This window comes from Nelumbo nucifera, chromosome 8 (assembly GCF_055504915.1).
Source record: "Nelumbo nucifera cultivar China Antique chromosome 8, China Antique-T2T, whole genome shotgun sequence".
Taxonomy (NCBI): Eukaryota; Viridiplantae; Streptophyta; class Magnoliopsida; order Proteales; family Nelumbonaceae; genus Nelumbo; species Nelumbo nucifera.
This window is the reverse complement of record NC_142656.1, coordinates 57200496-57220803: the sequence shown is the minus strand read 5'-3', so window position 1 is coordinate 57220803 and position 20308 is coordinate 57200496. Positions and strand designations below refer to the sequence as shown.

At 39.6% G+C, this 20308-nt stretch overlaps 1 protein-coding gene across 1 annotated transcript in view; it reads left to right on the top strand.

The window, feature by feature from the left end:
* The first annotated feature begins 2604 nt into the window (after window positions 1-2604).
* The window catches only part of LOC104612664 (uncharacterized), a 29565-nt gene continuing 11861 nt past the window's right edge, over window positions 2605-20308 (top strand). Inside the window, exons 1-7 of the mRNA XM_010280186.3 lie at window positions 2605-2859; window positions 8044-8144; window positions 8253-8427; window positions 8509-8740; window positions 8830-9611; window positions 9704-9818; window positions 10686-10741. Of these exons, the coding sequence (XP_010278488.1) occupies window positions 2728-2859; window positions 8044-8144; window positions 8253-8427; window positions 8509-8740; window positions 8830-9611; window positions 9704-9818; window positions 10686-10741 (1593 nt within the window). The 5' untranslated portion in view covers window positions 2605-2727. The remainder of the gene's footprint in view (window positions 2860-8043; window positions 8145-8252; window positions 8428-8508; window positions 8741-8829; window positions 9612-9703; window positions 9819-10685; window positions 10742-20308) is intronic.

The window sequence follows — 20308 nt, the reverse complement described above, 5'->3', positions numbered from 1 at the left end:
AATGCCCAACAAATGCCAAGGCCAGGTGCAACATGAACAAGTCAGGATGCAACAAGGGATTAAAACAAGCTAACTAGCCAAATAGGGAAAGTGAAGCACTCACTTCAATTATCTTGTCCAACAACATTCCTCGAATGGTTGAAGGTGAGTCCGAGTCAAAGTCTGACGGTCGTTAGGAAGCATGATCCCCATGGTTAGCTGCTGATTGATGCCTTCTATGGAGATTGTGTCCCTCTCCTTTACAAACCAAGTAGGGTGGAAGGGAGTTTGGTGAATCAGTGGTTCATTGTCTTCATATTTCAATGACGTGGTCAGAATTATAGAAATGGTTGCTTAATGACAGGCCGGAGGAAGGGTCGCAACCCCATGAGCTGGCAGTAACAACCACTTTCTTATAGGGCCTTTTGTTTCCTCCCCCATTGGTGGGCCTTTTCATCGCCACTACCTTCTTCTAAATGGTCTCGACCTCGGATCCCTTCTTCACGGCCTTCACCTTCTTGACCACAACTTCCTTCTTTGTTGCTTGAGCCAACATCTTCTTTTGGGAAACATCCATCTTTGCAAAAGAAAAAACAAGTTAGCAAGTAGACTTAACAAATATCAGTCAACAACTAGTAAAGGCCTCTTCCTGCCTGCCCTGAGGTGGTTCAATAGCACATCCCCTTCACTGGAGCAAGGTTGTTTTATCTTCTCCGCTAATGTGTCTCGGACACCCTAGCTTGAGTTGAAAAACCAACCATTGGGACAAGACAAGAAAAAAAAACCTTGGACTTCTAGTTATGAATGGACGACGGGAAGCCATCATCTTCCCCCATTGGCCTTGGGAATACCACCATCCCTCGCCATAAGGATGTTTCCTCAACATGAACATGTTTCTAAATATATTCACCATCAACGAGACCTCTCAGCGATGAGCCAACACGGGGGTGGTGATGATGGTCCTAACGGCATTTGGAGCAAACTGGCTGTGGGTGATCTTATAGTGTCTAAAGAGAGCTGGGATGAGGGGATGCAGAGGAAATTAGAGCCTAAAGGATGGTACCTTTGGTAGAGCCTCTCTATGTCTGCAAGATGAAGGATGCAGTTTAGCTCCGATTGCACTACTTTGATGCCCTCACCCTTGGCCTGGCTATTCTTAGCATCAGTCAATCCCTTTCCTTTTTGCCTTACAAGTCTACTACTAGAACTTGGCTGGGAGTGTCACCCCTCTTAGCGCTCAGGTGGTCGACCTTGTGCTCTCCTCAATTGACAAGCTAGATTGCTAGAAGTTTGGTCACCCTCCTCTGTAGGACCTCCACCTCTGGAGGCCGAGAGGAGCTCTCATAATCAGAGCTAGACTCACAGGTTATGGAATAATTGAATAAGATTGACTAGGTGGGATCATATCAAGAAGGTCATAAGGCTCCTAACCGGAATCGAAAGTAGACATGATCAAGGACAGGATCTTACCAAATGAGGTAGAAGAATGGTGACTTTGAGAATATGAATGCAAGAAGACTGGCTAAGGTGGTCTAGTAGCTCCAAAGCGATAATACAAACACAAATGATGGGTTTCCAGTCCCTTGACCCCTTCTTTTATAGGAAAACAGATGATCAAAATCTTTTGCATCCAACGGTCACCATTGCCTCAGTTCAACTGCCCGCGCCGTTTACCAACACGTGGCATCGGCCTTTATAACCGAAATGACCCATGATGTCTAACCGTGGTTCACCTCCACTCATTGGGTTAGATCCCCTCGAATTGGCACTTCTACTTGTGCCGGACTGCGACCTTTACTAACAAACGAAGATATGATGTAATGTCAGGCACAACCACCAACTCTCTCTACTCCCTTCGCCTGAATCGAGGTCTATACTAATCACCTTGGCCTAAGCCTTGGGAGTGGGGGCAAGTGATAGGAGTAATAATGACCACTCAACCAATGGATGAAACGTGGTACGCCTTAGGATAGTCTTGTTTGAGTGCCTTTTTGTGCTAAGGCCCTATTAGGGGGCACCATCGTCCTTTCCAGTCCTCATTAATGTGGAGCCCTCATTGCGTGTGTTACGGTCTTGGCCAAGCCCTTCCTAATGCATTTATGACGGGCACGTGGATCATGCCTTAATTAACTCTTACGATTATGGTGCCCAACATATAGAGGGCCCTTACGGTTTTGGCACTAGAGCGACACCAACTATATAAGGGACTCCATGGCCACAGGTACTTATTTTACACTATCTAAAATTCTAACAACTCTGACCTCAATCTCCTTGGGCCCTTAACTAGTTTGACGGTTGGAGTCTCCACCCTTGGGATCACATCTTAGAAACTTTGACATCTTTTAAATGATCACACGTGGGACCTTTGGTCTCATCACCTCCGAAGTGACAAAGTTGCCTTTGCCTCCATATTTGGCACATGATATACCAAATATACAAATGGTCATAGCTTTAAAAATAAAGGAAAATTAGTGCAATGACTTCGGTGACTTCACTCCACAATCTTTACTTTTATAGGAAATTAAAATTGTATGGTTTTAGTAATTTTCCAAAAAAAAAAAAAATGATTGTGAACTTTTCTAGTTTTCTAATAATCCCGCTCACGAGTCATGCCAATATTCCCTTTCGCCACATTTCTACCGGCGCAAGTTAGTAACAGTCTTTCTCTCCCGTTTATGTTTGGCCTCATATAATACCGGCACGGCCATACCTTGTTTATGTCAGAAGAGAACTCGCTCTATCTCTCTCATGGAAATCTTCTCTGCAAACCCTAGATCTTTTAAGATAGATAGGCGGTCTCCGCTGGCATCGAAGCTCAAAGTCTCTGTTTCAGAAAAGCTCCTTGAATTTCTCGGGAATTACACGGACGACGTCCTCGCTGTAAATTTCTTCGAAACCTGTTTGTCTGAATGCCTACAACAAGTTCTATCAACATTTTGATATATTCTTCGATTTTCCACTTGGGAGTTTATTTTTTTGCCTGGTTTTTATATATTTGTATGTTATCGATAAGTGATTGAATTCAGAAAGCAATAGTATATGCCGGAAATGTAATTTGGTCCATCGTTTCTCATTATTGTCTCTTTACTGAATGGCTAACTTCACCTGGTGGCTGTGAAGTATTGGCTCCCTATTAATACAGCTATATTATGGTATGGTTTAGAGATGCTTTGTGTGCACGAGTAACGCGTTCTCGTGTACTTCCTCGTTAAGTTGGATAAATTAATTCATTGTGAGCATCTTTAAGGAATTGCAAGTTTGAAGTAAAACCACACAAATAAAATGATGATGGGATTTAGTTCTGTTAGTCGGCATACATGTTGAAACTCAAATGACATGCCAAAGTATCAAGGTTTCCTATACTGATTAAAAAAAAATTCAAGGTTTGCTAATTTGAACTCCTAGCCTATGTTTCGTTTTATATGCATGGTTTTGTTTTATTTCATTTTTTTTTTTCTGGAGAAGAGAATGGCGTTATAAGTAAATGCCTTGGAGGTTTAATAAATATCCTTTCCTTATAAATAAAAAAAAATCCTTTCCTTACTATTCTGGAGATGGTGAACTTTCCAGTAAAGGTGCCAACCGGTATCAGAAATGTCACTAACAAATTTTAGGTGCTGGACTATCGATAGTACTCTTTCAACCTAATTAAACAGGGAGGCAATCATTCTCCATGATTTAAAGGGAGATTAACAGGGAAATGCCTTTATCAGTTTATCTATGGCCAATGTCTTTATAAAGGCTGGTTTATAGTCATGCAAAGAAGATAATTGTGGTTCCGAAGTAAAGGGTTCATACAGTAAGTTGCAATACTGGTCGAAATGAATCTAACTGTATATGAAATTCTATGAAAAAGGGTGCTTTAAAAAGCAGCTAGATGTTCCTAGTTTGTTAATTGGATATCATAATATAATAAAAATAGTGACCCAGACTGTATGAAGTTCATCCTCATTATCTTTGTTGGTGCACTGGTTAGTTATTCTTTTTTGTTTTTTGGTTGAACATTGACGTTCTTCTTGCTCTTACAAGATTTATGTTCATTTTAGTGTTAGTTGGTTTCAGTTCCTCATATGCTCTATCTTTATTCCGTGCCTGCTTATGCTTCCTATCTCAGTAGATGGAATGCAATCTCTTTGATGGTTGGATGATTACTTTTTGAAAAAAAGCAGCAAGTCTGCAGGTTTCAAAGTCCATGACCTGGCCCAGATACACAGGGCCTGAACTGAGACCATGTGCAACTGGTTCCAATAAATTGTGGATTGCAAATGGAAAAGGTTCCCTAATATATTATGTGTTTTCTTTCTTAGTTTTTCCATAAAACACTTGCTATTCATTTATGAATTTCATTTTTGTTACAAAGTCAGGGAGCGAAGAGTTTCTCTTTACATGTAAAATTGAGATGAGTTGCTGCTCCAGGTTTTTCAAGGCACTGAAACATTAGGAGTTTGGATGTTTACAATTAACACTAGCAATTGGAATGGATTGTAGTTACTGGCATTTGATTTAGGAGTTTGGATGTTTACAATTAACACTAGCAATTGGAATGGATTGTAGTTACTGGCATTTGATCGCTCTTTTCACTTTGAGAGAATGTGAGGGAATTTCCAGAAGAATATGAGAATCAAGACTACTTGTAGAATGTACAAGGATCTCGTTTTTTTCATCACAGGTTGGGCTTTGGGTCACAAAGGCATAAAGGAACGAGGACAAAAAATTGATTTAATGTGGGAGGATCTTGTGAGACATTAACTGGAGCTATCTGTGCATATTTTCCTTTCTTTTGCAATAAAAAAATTGTTTTCTTTGTTATACTTTTGGATTAGGATCCTCTCCTTTTCTAGAAGTATGCCTAACTTACATTCGGTATGCCTCTTATTTATATATTTAGCATAATTACCATTGCAGATAAAAGAAGCTCTGGAAGATTTGTAGAATAGGGTGACTCTAATCTTTGTGTTTTCTGGATGGGATTAGTTCTTCATGGGTTGCATCATTCATCTCCTTTTGAATATTTTTAATTGAATTTAAAAGATAAGAAAGATTGTTGTTCTATCTTGTATGGTATATTTTGATACTTTGACTATTTATTAGGTATTTTAATGAAGATGTGGACCTTAAAGAAAAAAAAAAGAAAGAAAAAAATAGTCACATGCCCTTTGTTTATGGTTTCTCTACTCTTGCTCTTAGATTGTTTTCGGAACTTTTTTTTTTTTTTCTGATCAGAAACGATAACTTTCATTAGAGATAAGTTAAACCGAAATATAGAAGTCAACCCTTATTAGAAAAGGTTGATCCAATAAACATCAAACATTACAACACTGCCCAATAAAGACTCTCCCTTACAGTCCCTTGTTTTGCTAGGGTGTCAGCAAAAAACCATTTACTGATCTCCTTACCCACTTGAACCAAACACCCACCTCCCTTGTTATGCTAAGAATTTCCCTTATCAGCTGTCTATATTGCCAATTTCCCAGCTGCCCTGATTGCATCCACCCAATTACCAACTTGGAGTCTCCCTTTATCTCAATCTGTTGTAGCCCCAATTGTTTGGTCAGTTTTAAACCTTGATGTAGTGCCAAGATTTCCGCTCTTAAGGAATCTCCAACTCCTATTGGACCTGAAAACAAAGCCATTATCTTGCCTTCACTATCTCTGAAAACACCTCCTATACCAGATGGGCTTGGATTACCTATAGTGCTTTCATCAAAATTCAGTTTCACCCTTTGTTGTGTCGGTTGGGACCAAACTTTCTGTATCATAGCTTTGGAAGTAGTAGTAGATGCCACGATACCCCAATTTCTATAAATGTCTTCAACTGAGAAATCCTGAAGATCACAGGATTTCGACCAATGGATAACCTTAGTAGTTATTCCTTCCACAACCTCTTCCTTGGATCTACAACTGCCTTTGAAGATCCTATTGTTTATTTCCTCCCACACTGACTACAATATAGTAGCTCTAGTGGCTCTCCATATAATCCTTCCACGAACTGTTGGTTGTCTGAAAAAGCTGGATCAAAGAGGTTCACCAAGCTTGAGGAGGGAGTCCACCTGCAGCCAAAGAGAGAAGAGAACCAAGACCAAATAAAGAACACAAAGGGACATGAGATTAGTAAATGTGAAATTGTTTCACCAGAACCCAAACAGAGGCAACAAACATGGGGGGAGAGGCACTTATTTGGCCTCTTTTTCTGCAATAAATTCAAGGTGTTGATTTTTTGGAGTGCCACTTCCCAGCAAAAGGCCTGAATTTTTGGGAGTACAGGGCTAGCCCATACCTCCTTTGAAGGAAAGTTCCCTACAAGGTTAGAGGTCTGAAGCAAAATGTTATAGAAAGAAGAGCAATTGAAAAAACCAGAAGGGAAAGGTTTCAAATTCTGCTATCTCTACAACACTGATCAAGAAAAACTTCCCCTAATTGAGTGATCAGATCATCAACCATCCCCATCTCAGAATCCCTTAGACCTCTTCTCAAGCCCAAATCCCAGGAGTTATCAACAAACACTGAAGATATCACTTTCTTTTGTTTTTAGACTAGGAGTAAATAGAAGGAAATCTATCTCTAAGGGAGTTTCCACCAACCCAAACATCTTCCCAAAACAAGACTTTATTTCTAGCGCAGACATCATATTTGAAATAAGGAAGCATAAAAGGCAAAATACCTTGAATAGCTTTCCAAGGAGAACACTGAGAAGCCCTAGGGTTGAGTCCTACATCCCAGTCGTTATCTGCCAATCCATGAATATTAACAATCACTCTAGACCAAAGTCTGTCCTGTTCCATCGGTAGTCTCCAAATCCATTTCCCCAGCAAAACCGTGTTTCTTAATCTTATATTTCCTAACCCAAGGCCTCCATCATCCCTACTCCTAGAAACCACCTCCCACTTCACTAAGTGATCCTTCTTAGTATCCCCTGGTTCCCACAAGAAGTCCCTCATTATCTTGTCTAACTGGTTAGCTACTTTCATTGGTACTCTAAAGGTAGACAGGAAATAAACTGGCAGGTTGGCCAAGGTTGACTTGATTAAGGTTATCCTACCCCCTAAAGAGATGTAATTCCTCTTCCAATTTGCTAACCTCTTGGAGAATCTTTTAATTACAGGGTACCAAAAACTCTCAACCATTAGGTTCCCTCCGAGTGGTAGCCCCAAATATTGTAAAGGCCAGCCCCCCACTTCACACCCCAAAATCCTAGCTAGGGAATCCACCTCCTCTCCCCCTAATTTGAGCCCTGCCACACAACTTTTTCCCTAGTTCACTTTAAGATTGGACTTCCTATCAAATTGAAGCACTAGACTCTTTAAATTCCGTAATTCCCCTTCTTCCCCATCACAAAACAAGATGATGTCATCTGCAAATTGTAAGTGTGTGGCCACCACCTCCTCCCTACCAATCCTCCAACCTCTTATCAAATTGTTAGCATCAACCCTCGAAATCATGGCACTCAACACATAAGCTACTAGGGTAAAGAGGAATGGGGACAATGGATCTCCTTGCCTAATACCCCTCTTTGCAGGAAAGAAACCCCTAGCTACACCATTTACCAATATTGAGAAGTGACATGAAGAAATGCATCCCTTTACCCAACTGCACCATCTCTCCCCAAACCCTCTCCGCTTGGGAACCTCTAGTAAAAAATCCCAGTCCACCATGTCATATGCCTTTTCAAGATCCAATTTGCAAACCAACCCCTTTTCCTTTCTCCTCCTCTTCACCTCAACACATTCATTGGCAATAAGTATTTGATCTACAATTTGTCTTCCTTCTACAAAGGCCCCTTGATACGGTGAGATTAGAAACATTGTTTTTGGAACTTTGACAAATTGGTTTTTGAATTTCTACTTTAAAAGACATGTTTTTCATATGTAGCATTCACCATTGCCAAATTCTAGGATGTGATATTTACAATAAATGCATCCGTTGGTGCTTTTCATTCTTGTTGGCAATAAATTTCTAGAAATGGGGGATTCATGAAGGTTGCTATATGATTACCTGCTGTTTGTTTCTTGTCATTCATTTTCTTTAGTGGTATTATAATACTTTGGCATTTCTTCCTATTTGCAGGAATATATCATAGTGCTTGTTTGTAATGGCAAGCATCAGATACAAGCAAGGGATGATTTGGAAGCTTTTCTTGGTGAAAGGAGTGGAGAATTTGTATCCTGGTATTTGGTTCTTGATGTTCTAAGTGGTTGTGGTTATTCTATCTTTTCTTCAGCAAGCTAACAAATTGAATGTTTCTGAATTTGGTATGAACTATGCTATTTGTATAGGCTATGGGGCGTTCTCTTAAAACATGTCCATCAATCAAGTGTACCTGTTGGTTCATCAGATCTAAAGTGTGCTAGTATTACGAGTATACCTGATGATAATGCTGATAAGGAGCATGAAATCAGCACTGTAGATGGCCTTCAGAATCATGCTACTATCGGTGTTGATAGACTACCAGTAATTTACCTTGGGCCTTTTTTGCATGTGGGTGATGTGAAATTTGGTGGAGGATGTTTTTGATATAATTAACCTTTGCAGGGCAAAGATAAGAAGTGTGAGCACAGTTCCTTGCATGACTTAGAAGTCCCTGAAGATCTTCAACATTCTTGTTCAAATGATGCTACTGTAAATGAGATCAAACCAAAGGCGCAGCAGGCTCAGACATGTTTAATTGAAGTTCCAAAAAAATATGGAGCAACCAAGAATCAAGCTTTGAAGTATGGTTCTTCCAGAGTGAGATGTCCTTCTGGAAATTTACACATTTCTATGGGTCTGTATCTAGCATGTATATTTAGGACTTCAACCACCTGTTTGCAAGTGAAGCACATTTAGAGATTTTATGATTGTTTCTTCATGCAGAAAGCCATTATTCAAAGCCTTCTATGACTGATGCTGCTGAAACAAGGCTTTCTTCAAGGTCTGTAGATGCTGTATGCCGTCGGAGTGCCAGACCACGGGGTAATGTTTGGGACAGATTGGGCAAGCCGTGTGAAGACAATACAATTGTGAGGGAAGAGAATATTGACATACGTGGTGTTGATTTTGTCAAAAGAGAAACATCAGAGCATAGTGAGGAAGGGCATTGCCAAGGTAGGGTGATGCCTTTTGTGCGTGGTGGAAGACTTGGTGGAAGGGCAACAAGGAAAGGCCCTCTGCTTGAGGGTAACCACGCAAACGTGATCTCTAACACCAGCCATGGTGACTATGGGATACCAGATGATGGTGTTAAAAAATATGCTCTTCATGATGGAACAAACTTACAGCGGAAGAGGCAGTTTGGCGAGATTAATCCTGCTTCTGGAAGCAATGCAGTTTCTTTCGTGGAAACTAATGAGAGACATCCTCAACACAAAGAAAAATTCAAAGAGTTTCAAAGGCCATCTTCTGTTTGTCAATCACAAATGTTAACTAATGCTCTTACTGAAACTAGGAAGCCAGACAGCCTGGAAAAATATCATGCACCTGTATCTGACACTGCACTAGATCCAAGGGCCAATAAAATATCTCAAGCAAAGCTGACTAGGGAGGGTTTGGAGGGCATTACTCAGACTCTGGCTTCAGTTAATTGTTTGTTGGCTTCTAAATCAGTACCTGCCAATAATGAAAACAGTGTGAATGCCAATACCCATCCCATGCAAGCTGTAAGAAGCAAAAATTTCTTAAAAATGATATTCACATTAATGAAGTATTCTTTTCTTTTTCTCCCCCTTCTTAATGAGTGTTCAACCTGCAGGAAATATTAGATGTGAAACTAAGATTGCGTGAAATTGAGGTGGAAATGTCTAAGCTTCGACAAATGCACGTGGACGTGAAAAATGATGGCAACCTCAATTTATCAATGAGTTCTGGTAAGACAATTCATTCTGGGGTATATTACTGAATGACAAGACTGCTGCTAGGGATGCCAGTGGATTGGATTAAGTCTTGATCTGACCCTATTTGGTCATGTTCATGTCATTTTTAATCAACTTTTGGTTGGGATTGGTCTGCACCAAACCTGACCTGTTGACATATTGACATTGAAAAATTGCAAGTATAGCCTTCAATAAAATTAGGAGTGCTGTTCATAGGATGGGACAGGTTGGTTTTGGTAATCTTATTTCATTTAGTTTGGTTGGGTTGGGTTCTATGATATCCAGGGTACTGGTATTGGATATCAGATACAATACCAGATACTGCATGGATACTTCCATAAGTACTTTTTTAACATTAACACTTTTGGAATATGTGAAAGCAAATTATACTATAATTTAGAACTTCAATTAAAATTGGAAAGATACTTATCCTTAAGAAATGTTTTTTAGCTTAAACTAGATACAAATGCATGATATAAGCATATTACATAGGACCTGTACTTGTATCCAGGATTTTAGGAAATGGAGAGTCACATCCCGCTTACCCATATCCGTGTCCTTGTCTGTATCTGTATCTGTATCTGTATCTGGGCATCACAAGTTGGGTTTGGTTTGAACAAATCCCTTACTGTACCTGATCTATTGACATCCCTAACTGCTGCCTATAATTTGCTGATACTTCATCTAAGGTTAAGCCATTATACTTCTTCATTTGGAGCATCTCCAGTTTTCTGTGTCCAACTTTTATTTTGTCTCAGATGACTATTGCAGTAAATATTATTAATGACCAAATTACTCACATCCATGTGATGCTATATGGGGCCATTAAATTGGGGAGTTCTATTAACTTGTTCTTTGCAGGTGGATCAAATCATCCTGAGGAAGATATTGAATCAAGAACTGTTTTTGTGACAAATGTAAGCGTGATGATATTTATATGCTCCTTTGCTTCTAACAAGAATGTGGTACTGCCTGCAATAGGAACATGTATGACATGCGCTGTACTTAATATTAAGGGTCATATCCATGCCATTTTATTTATGGGATACATTTTTTTTTGAAGAATCAAGAAGAAAGAAAAGGTTACATCCTATCACATTTGTTGTCTAGATGACACACCAACAACATCAAGTACATACTTCAATTACATGTCCAGAATATTAAACTGAGAATGCATCTACATTACAAGGCTGTAACTCAAGTAAATTCCAGAAATTTTCCAATAAATCAACTTTGGAGACTTGATCAAAATCTGGGAGCCTGAGGACCCACTCTGATATCAGATTGGACACCGAAGCTACCAGGTATTCTATGTTGTTGGCCCTATTCTCGAATACTCTTCTGGTTCTCTCCCTCCAAATAGACCAACATACTGCAAAAGGGATGCAGCTCCAAACAATACTGGCTTTCTTACTTCCTCTGAACTTTGGCAACAGAGCAAATATTTCTGCTGAATCTGAAGGCTGGAAGCTACACATACCAAATAAAAAGGAAAAGAACTTCCATATGAAGCTTGCTATGCTGCATGTGAAGAACAAGTGGAGCACAGTTTCTTCCTCCTCCTTGCATAAATAGCACCTGCTTGCCATATGAAATTCCCTAGATTTTTGATGATCAGTAGTGAGGATGCTGTTATGTGCCACCAACCATGCAAAGGCCTCTACCCTTGGGGGTATTGGATTCCCCCAAACTCCTTTTATCTGGACTGAGCCCCCCTCTTCTTTGACTAATGCTTTGTAGAATGACTTAACTGTGAACCTGTCCTCCGTACATTCCTTCCACTAGAGACCATCTTCTGTGCCTCTTGAAATGTTAGTTCCTTCTAGCTTTTCCAACAGTATACTGTGGAAAAATAAAGAGGAAGAGAAGAAGAAATGAAGAAGAAATACTTCTGTATTGATAATGTGTTGATAAAACATGTTGAGCATACAACTTAAATAAGAAAAGATAGGAGAGACAAACTCCTAGGATCTCTCTCAATTACTCCTAGAATCTCTCTCAATTAGGGATTGATTAAATCTTTCTCTTAATCCTAGGATATGACTTTCTTAATTTTATTCAAATCTGTAATCAATCAAATCAAATCTTTCTAAATTTGCAGCAAATCATATCTTTCTTAATTTGCCGCAAATCATATCCTGTCAACACTCCCCCTCAAGTTGGTGCAAAGATATCTATCATGCCCAACTTGCTAACTTGAAGTTCAAATGGCTGTCTCAACAAGCCCTTAGTCAAAACATCTGCAATTTGCTACGTGGTTGGTACAAACAGAGTGCAAATTATTCCTTCTTCAAGTTTTTCCTTTATAAAGTGTCTGTCAATCTCAATATGTTTAGTCCTGTCATGTAGAACCAGATTATGAGCAATGCTAATAGCTGCCTTGTTATCACAATATAGTTTCATAGGAAAACTCACCGGTCTCTTAAGATCTGCTAGCACCCTCTTTAGCCAAAGAACCTCACACACTCCTTGAGCCATTGATCTTAATTCATCCTCAGCACTACTTCTAGCAACTACACTTTGCTTCTTGCTTCTCCAAGTAACTAAATTGCCCCAAAGAAATGTGCAGTACCCCGAAGTTGACCTTCTATCAGTGATTGAGCCTGCCCAATCCGCATCTGTATACACTTCAACCCCTCTCTTCTCATTTTTCTTGAAGAAGAGTCCTTTTCCTGGTGTGCCTTTTAGATACTTAAGAATTCGATACACAACTTCAAGATGTTCTTCGTACGGGGAGTGCATAAATTGACTCACCATGCTCACAGCGAAGGCAATGTCAGGACGTGTATGTGACAAATAAATCAACCTTCCAACCAGCCTTTGGTATCTACCTGCATCTACTGGAACCCCATCTTTAACTTCTCCGAATTTAGCCTCAACTTCTATCGGAGTGTCTGAAGGTTTGCATCCACTCATTCCAGTTTCTTTCAAGAGGTCTAGAATATATTTTCGTTGTGAAACCACAATGCCCTTCTTTGATCTAGCCACTTCCATTCCAAGAAAGTACCTTAGCTGGCCTAAGTCTTTAATCTCGAATTCCTTGGCTAAGCTCTGCTTTAGTCTGCTCATCTCTTCAATATCATTTCCAGTCAAGATTATGTCATCAACATAGACAATTAGAATCGATATCTTGTCTTCGGTGGATCTTTTTGTGAAAAGAGTATGATCAGATTGTCTTTGACTATATCCTTGACTTTTAACGAACCTTGTGAATCTTTCATACCAGGCTCTGGGAGACTGTTTAAGTCTATATAGAGACTTTTTTAGCTTGCATACCTTAGTTCCAAACTTCTTAGCGAAACCAGGTGGAGGCTCCATATATACTTCTTCCTAGTCTCCATTCAAAAAGGCATTCTTCACATCCAGCTGATTTAATGGCCAGTCAAGGTTAGCTGCAACAGATAAGAGTACTCGAACTGTATTTAGTTTTGCCACTGGAGAAAAGGCCTCAGAGTAGTCCACTCCATACGTCAGAGTAAAGCCTTTAGCTACTAGGCGAGCCTTATATCTCTCCAAGGATCCATTTGAGTTGTACTTCAGAGTGAACACCCATTTACAACCAACAACTGTCTTTCCATCCGGCAAATCCACTTTCTCCCAAGTAGCATTCTTTTCCAAAGCTCTCATCTCCTCAAAAACAACTTCTTTCCACTCAAGAACATTTAGAGCCTCCTGGATACTGTTAGGAATGGAAACACTAGACACTTGTGCAATAAAGGCACAATATGAAGGTGAAATATTTTTGTAAGATACAAAATTTGACAGAGGATGTTTTGTACAAGACCTAACACCTTTTCTGAGGGCAATGGGAAGATCAAGTTGACTGGAAGAATTAGAATTACCTGGAGGAATATTTTCAGGTATTTTTGGAGAATTATCATGAATTTCATGATCCACCCTCAGATCAGATTCTTGTTGATGCTGCGGAATAGTGCCTCTCCTTTTCAAAATTGGATCAAAGCATTTGTAACCTCTCTGATTAGTGGGATAGTCTACAAAAATACATTTATGTGCTTTTGGATCAAATTTTGAACGTTTAGGATCATGGTTATGAACAAAGGCCACACTTCCAAAAATTTTTAAGGGAATGTTTGTCACTAGCCGAGAGTTTGGAAAACAGTCAATGAAAACTTGTATGGGTGTTTTAAAATACGTGTAGGCAGTCTGTTAATCAAATAAGTGGTTGTTAAAACGGCTTCTCCCTAAAGATACTTAGGAACCTTAGTTTGAAAACTTAGGGCTCTAGCAACTTCAAGGAGATGCTTGTTTTTCCTTTCAGCCACCCCATTTTGTTGAGGTATATTATTATACGAATTTTGGTGTACAATTCATTTCTCAGCAAAAAAATTCCCTAACACATTGTTAAAAATTTCCTTTCCATTATCACTTCGAAAAATTTTAATTTGAGTCTGAAATTGTGTTTGAACCATGTTATAGAAAGTTTTAAACACAGTTTCAACATCTGATTTCTCTTTTAAAAGGAAAACCCAAGTGACCCTAGTATGATCATCAATAAAAGTAATGAACCAACTCTTTCCAGAAAGAATTGTTACTCTAGAAGGACCCCAAACATCACTGTGAATCATGGTAAATGGTTTTGATTTTTTATATGGTTGGGACGGAAAAACAACACGATGATATTTTGCTAATTCACAAGATTCACACTTAAAACATGAATGATTTTTATTCATGAATAACTTGGGAAATAGATGCTTTAAATATTGAAAGCTAGGATGTCCTAACCGATAATGCCATAACAAAACTTGACTGTCACTAGAAACAGAGATAGAGCTGAAACAAGTCTGTCGGTCTTGCCTTCCAAAGGTTGATCCTTTATTAAAGAGGTAGAGGCCACCATCCAGTTTAGCACCCCCAATCATCTTCCCCGAGGTTAAATCCTGAAATTCACAACAAGAAGACCAAAAATAAACCCGACAATTATGATCAAGGGTTAGTTTGCTGACAGATAAGAGATTGTATGATAGGTTAGGAACTTGTAGAACATCTTTAAGGTTTAGAGAAGGAGAAATAGACACAGTTCCTTTCCCAACAACAGTAGCAAAGGAACCATCTGCAATTTTAACCTTTTGATTCCCTACACAGGGTGTATATGAAGAGAAGAATTGTGAAGTGTCGGTCATATGATCAGTGGCACCTGAATCTAATATGCAGGAGCCATTAGATTTGGTACAAGCAATGGCTGCAGTGAAAAAATTACCTAACTGGGCTAGAGAGCAGGATGGGTTAGAGTTTCTTAACGATTGAGATTGAAACATTTTATACAAGTGCTATATTTGTTCCTTTGTGAAAGGAAGAGACTGAGGATGATTGCTGCCTTGGATCCGAATTACTTATTTGAAGCGCGTGGACATCTCCCCCTGACTTGTTGTCACTGTCTGATTTTTTCTTCCAACCTGTTGGTTTATCGTGCAGCTTCGAGCAGGTTTCCCGAGTATGCCATTGCTTTTTACAATGATCACACCAAGGCCTTTTCTTTCCTCCTCGTTTATCTCCGTCTACGTCTGCACCTCGGGCCACAAGAGCGGACCCTTCATTCTCAGTTTTTGTTTCATTAACATTCTTTAACATCACTTGCCGCCGTGCTTCTTCTCTACGCACTTCTAAAAAAACTTCTCTTATAGTAGGCAAGGGCTTTCGCCCTAAGATATGTCCCCGAACCTCATCGAGTTCTTTATTCAAACCAGCCAAGAAGACAAAGACCCGACCTCTTTCTATCTTCTTTTTGTACCGAGCACTATCACTCGGACTTTCCCATTCTTCTTCTTCAAATAAATCCAGCTCCTGCCAAACAGTCATCATCTCATTATAATAAGCAGTTACTTCACGCTTACCTTGTTGCATCTTCCACATTCGGGTATTCAGTTCGAACAGTTGTGAATGATTGTCCAGATCTGAATAGGTTTCCCTAACAGCTTCCCACACATCACGAGCAGTCGACAGGAACATGAATGGTTTTCCACCACAGGATCCATAGAGTTGATTAGCCAGGTGGTAACCATAGAATTTTCAGAACGCCACTGCCTGTACTTTGGATCATCAGTGGCTGGCGGTTTTACTTCGCCATTCAAATAGCCGAGTTTCCCTTTGCCGTCGATCACCAACCGCACGGACTGCGACCACTCAAGATAATTCTTTCCATTCAATTTGTGAATGGTAATTTGAAGAGAATTCTCAGAGAGATAGATGGCCGCTGACTGAATACCTCTCTCCAAAGATGTCACACCATTGGTAGCATCCGAAGAGGCTGAACTAGAGCCAACCATGGCGGCCTTAAAATTCATGATCGGACCCTAAAGCTCTGATATCATGTGGAAAAATAAAGAGGAAGAGAAGAAGAAATGAAGAGGGAGAGAAGAAGAAATACTTCTGTATTGATAATGTGTTGATAAAACATGTTGAGCATACAACTTAAATAAGAAAAGATAGGAGAGACAAACTCCTAGGATCTCTCTCAATTACTCCTAGAATCTCTCTCAATTAGGGATTGATTAAATCTTTCCCTTAATCCTAGGATATGACTTTCCTAATTTTATTCAAATCTAACATTTCCTAAATTTATTCAAATCTGTAATCAATCAAATCAAATCTTTCTAAATTTGCCGCAAATCATATCTTTCTTAATTTGCTGCAAATCTTATCCTGTCGACATATACATTTTCCACTTCTTGATCTAGTAAAGGTCTTTTGAACTTTGGATTCCAGATCAATTGCTCCCCTCTCCACTCATAACATTGAGCTATTGAGACTTGTTGTTCTGTTAGTTTGTATAATCTTGGGCACACCTCACTTAACTTCTCTATTTGCAGCCACTCTTCTTCCCAAAACCTCACCCTCGAGCCTTCCCCCAATCTAAATTTGACAAAACTTCTGAATTCTTGGTTAAAGCTCATAATTCCTTTCCAGACACTCACCCCGTAGGATCTCCTCACTTTGATTCCCATCCAAATCTTATCACTGCATACTTCCCGACAATCACCCTTCTCCACAAAGCCTCCCTCTTTCTCTCCCTTGCCCAAACCTCCACAACCACTTCCCTATAAGTGCTTTGTTTATCAGATTTACCCTTCTCAGCCCCAAAGTCCCCTCCTTTGGTTTGCATACCTTTTCCCACTTGACTAAGTGGAATTTTTTAACTCCCCCTACTCCTTCCCATAGGAAGTCTCTTTGACAACTCACAAGACTCACAATGAAGACTGGACAAATTAATCCTCTTAAATAGTTCTGGGAATAAATGATTTAATGTAGTAAAAGAAAAATGATCCAAACGAAAATGACATAACATGACACGACTAACAAACTCTGAAGATGTAGATCCAAAGGCAACTTTCCCAGGTTGTCTTTGGCTCTGTCCAGGAGTTTCCAATAGATATATTCCATTCGCCTCATGGCCACTCCCAATCACTTTTTGAGACTCCATATCCTGAAAAACATAGTAGGGAGGAAAAAAAAGTTTACACTGCAATTCAAAGACTTAATTAGACTGCTTACAGATAACAAATTTGTATTTAGTTTGGGCACATCCAGAGCAGAAGGAAGTAACAGAGAGTCTGTAGCCTTAATGGTTCCCTTGCTAGAGATAGGAGCAAGAGAGCCATCGGCTATGGTGATTTTAACACGGCTAGGAAGCAAATCATAAGAAATAAACAAGGTGGAAAGGCTGGTCATATGGTTAAAAGCACTAGAATCAATAATTCAAGGGATCCTACGATTACCTGATATAGTTGCATGATTGGCAGAAGCCCATATACCTGAATGAGCAAATGCAAAAGAATTTGAATTTTCTGGAGGGTTGGAAGAAGTGGTAGCACCCTCTAGGTGACTGATCATCCTTCCATACTTCTCATACTCTGCTTTCATAACTGCTAACTGTTCACTAGCAGTCCTCTCTTCGGTTAGTCATATGTCATTATCTGGACCAGTAGCAATATTGGCACTTCCTATCTTCATATTATCAGTTTTCTTTTGGAAATGAAGGGGAAGAAGCTCCGGATGCAGTTTCCAACACTTGTCTTTTGTATGCTTTGGTTTCATACAGTACTCACAAATATCTTCCTTCCTACCTGAACCACCTGGACTTCCTGTAGTTCCCTTAGGTTTTAGCCCCATGTTAGCAAAGTGGTCATTTAGACCAGCCCCTTGAACCTGGACTAGTCTCATGCTTTCTTCACTACTCACCAAGGCATAGGCCTGAGACAACGAAACACTATCCTTGGATAAGATGTTCTATTTTGTGATGTCATACTCGGGATTCAGCCTTGTGAAGAATTCAAACACCTTGTTTCTCTCAACTAGTTTTCTGTGAGTTTTAGCATCATTAGTACTTTCCCAGGCAACAATTTCCATCAAGTCAATTTCTTGCCAAAGAGATTCCAGCATTGAGAAATAAACAGCCAAAGGTTTCTCTCCCTACCTTAAATTTTTCACATCACTCCTTAACTTATATGCTCTGGCTACATTCAGTTTCTGAGAATAGGTTTCACTGTCCCATATTTTCTTTGCTGAATTCATCCATAAATAGTGTTGACTGATATGAGGTTGCATTGAATTTACTAATCATCCGATTACAGTGTAATTTTCTTGCATCCATTTTTCATAGGATGGATCATCTTTCGAGGGAGCCTTCTTGCTCCTAGAGATATACCCCCACTTGCCTCTACTGCAGACATGAATTTTACTGATTGTGACCATGCCAGATAATTGGTTCTATCTAGCTTGACTATGGTCACAGCCAACAGAGAGTCAATAGAGGCCCCCGAAACCTGTCTGGATTTAGCAACATGTTTGTTTTCAACTTTTGAAGGATCCATCTTCTTAAAACACTCCAAAAATAACTTCTAACAACTTCAATTAACAATCAATGAAGACAGGAAAAAATACGTGTTGTGAATCAACCTCTATGCAGCCGTACTTGTTAATTGCGTCACACCTAGAACCCGAGAGAAACAAAAAAAACCTAGCCTCACCTTGTAGACTTCACAGAATACTGAGCAACTTAATCAATCTTCAAAATCTTTCAATCATTGAGTGCCATAGTCAAATTCCCTGTGGGGCCTGCAAGCAGATTTCTCTAGTTAATTAGGGTTTCGGGCAACACACTTGATACTGTCAAAGTGACGACAAGGATAGCCTCCTTCTCTCCAAAAACCACTAACAACTGGGCTGGAAAAATTTTCTTTAACTATTCATTCGATTCAGTTCTCCATACACACTGTGTATGGGAAGAAAGAGGAGAAAAAAGAGAAAAGGAGAGCCTGCTCTGAAATAAAAAAATTGTTTAAAAAGGTGCAGAAAAGTGATAGAGAACAGCATAAACAGAGGATCAAGAAGAGAGAAGAGGAAGAAGGTGGTGGCAATAAGGGTTCAGAGAGAGATTTTCGAATTCTAATCCTCTCTTACACCCTAATTCCTTTTCATTAACTTAATTTTAGTAATTACAGAGAGGCCCTTAACTGGGCGAATAATTTAAAAAAGACATAAGTAAGGCCCATGTTGAGGCCCATTACAACAAAGAACATAAAGAAAAGAAATAAGAAAACAGTCTATGGGCCATTCGGCCCATCTTCTCTACAAGTCTCCATCACTAACACAAACAACAATGGGGAAATTGGATCCCCTTGTCTAAGACCCCTAGAGGCTTGGAAGAACTCGGAGGATATCCCATTGATGAGCAAAGAAAAGGACATGGATGAAATACACCCATACATCCAGCCCCTCCAAATCTCCCTAAACCCCATCAACCTCATCATTTCCTCTAAAAGTTCCCATTCTACATGGTCATACGCTTTCTCTATGTCCAACTTACATACCAAACCTGGTTTTCCACTTCTAATCCTCGAATTATGCATTCACTAGCCACCGAAATCCCATCTAGGATCTGCCTTCCTTCTACAAAGGCCATCCGAGTTTCCCCCACCACCTCCTGGATCACTCTCTTCAGTCTATTTGCCAATACTTTTGCCAAGAGCTTGTACGGGCTGCTTATTAAACTTGTTGGCCTAAAATCTTTTATATTCACTACACCACTCTTTTTTTGTATTAGAGTTCTAAATGTTGTATTTATTCTTCTGTCTAAGCTTTTGGTTTCCTAGAAGTCTTTGTATAGTTGCAAGAAGTCCTCTTGAAGGAAATACCAACAACTAGAGGTGTAAATCGGGCCTTGCCCCAGAGCGACTTTGGACTGGCCTGGCACGACCAGGCACGATAGCATGCGAGCCGTGCCAGACCCGACATGATCATGTGGGCCGTGCTGGGCCTAGGGTTTTAGGTCCATGGGCTATGCTGCCCACGACCCGCATGTCGGCACGGCCCAGGCCGCGGCCCCACTTGGCACGGCCCTGCATGACCCATATATATTATATATATTTATAATATTTATAATATATTTATATAAATTATAATTATATAATAATATATAGTATATAATATATTAATAAAATAAACAATTGTTTTCAATTTTATTATAT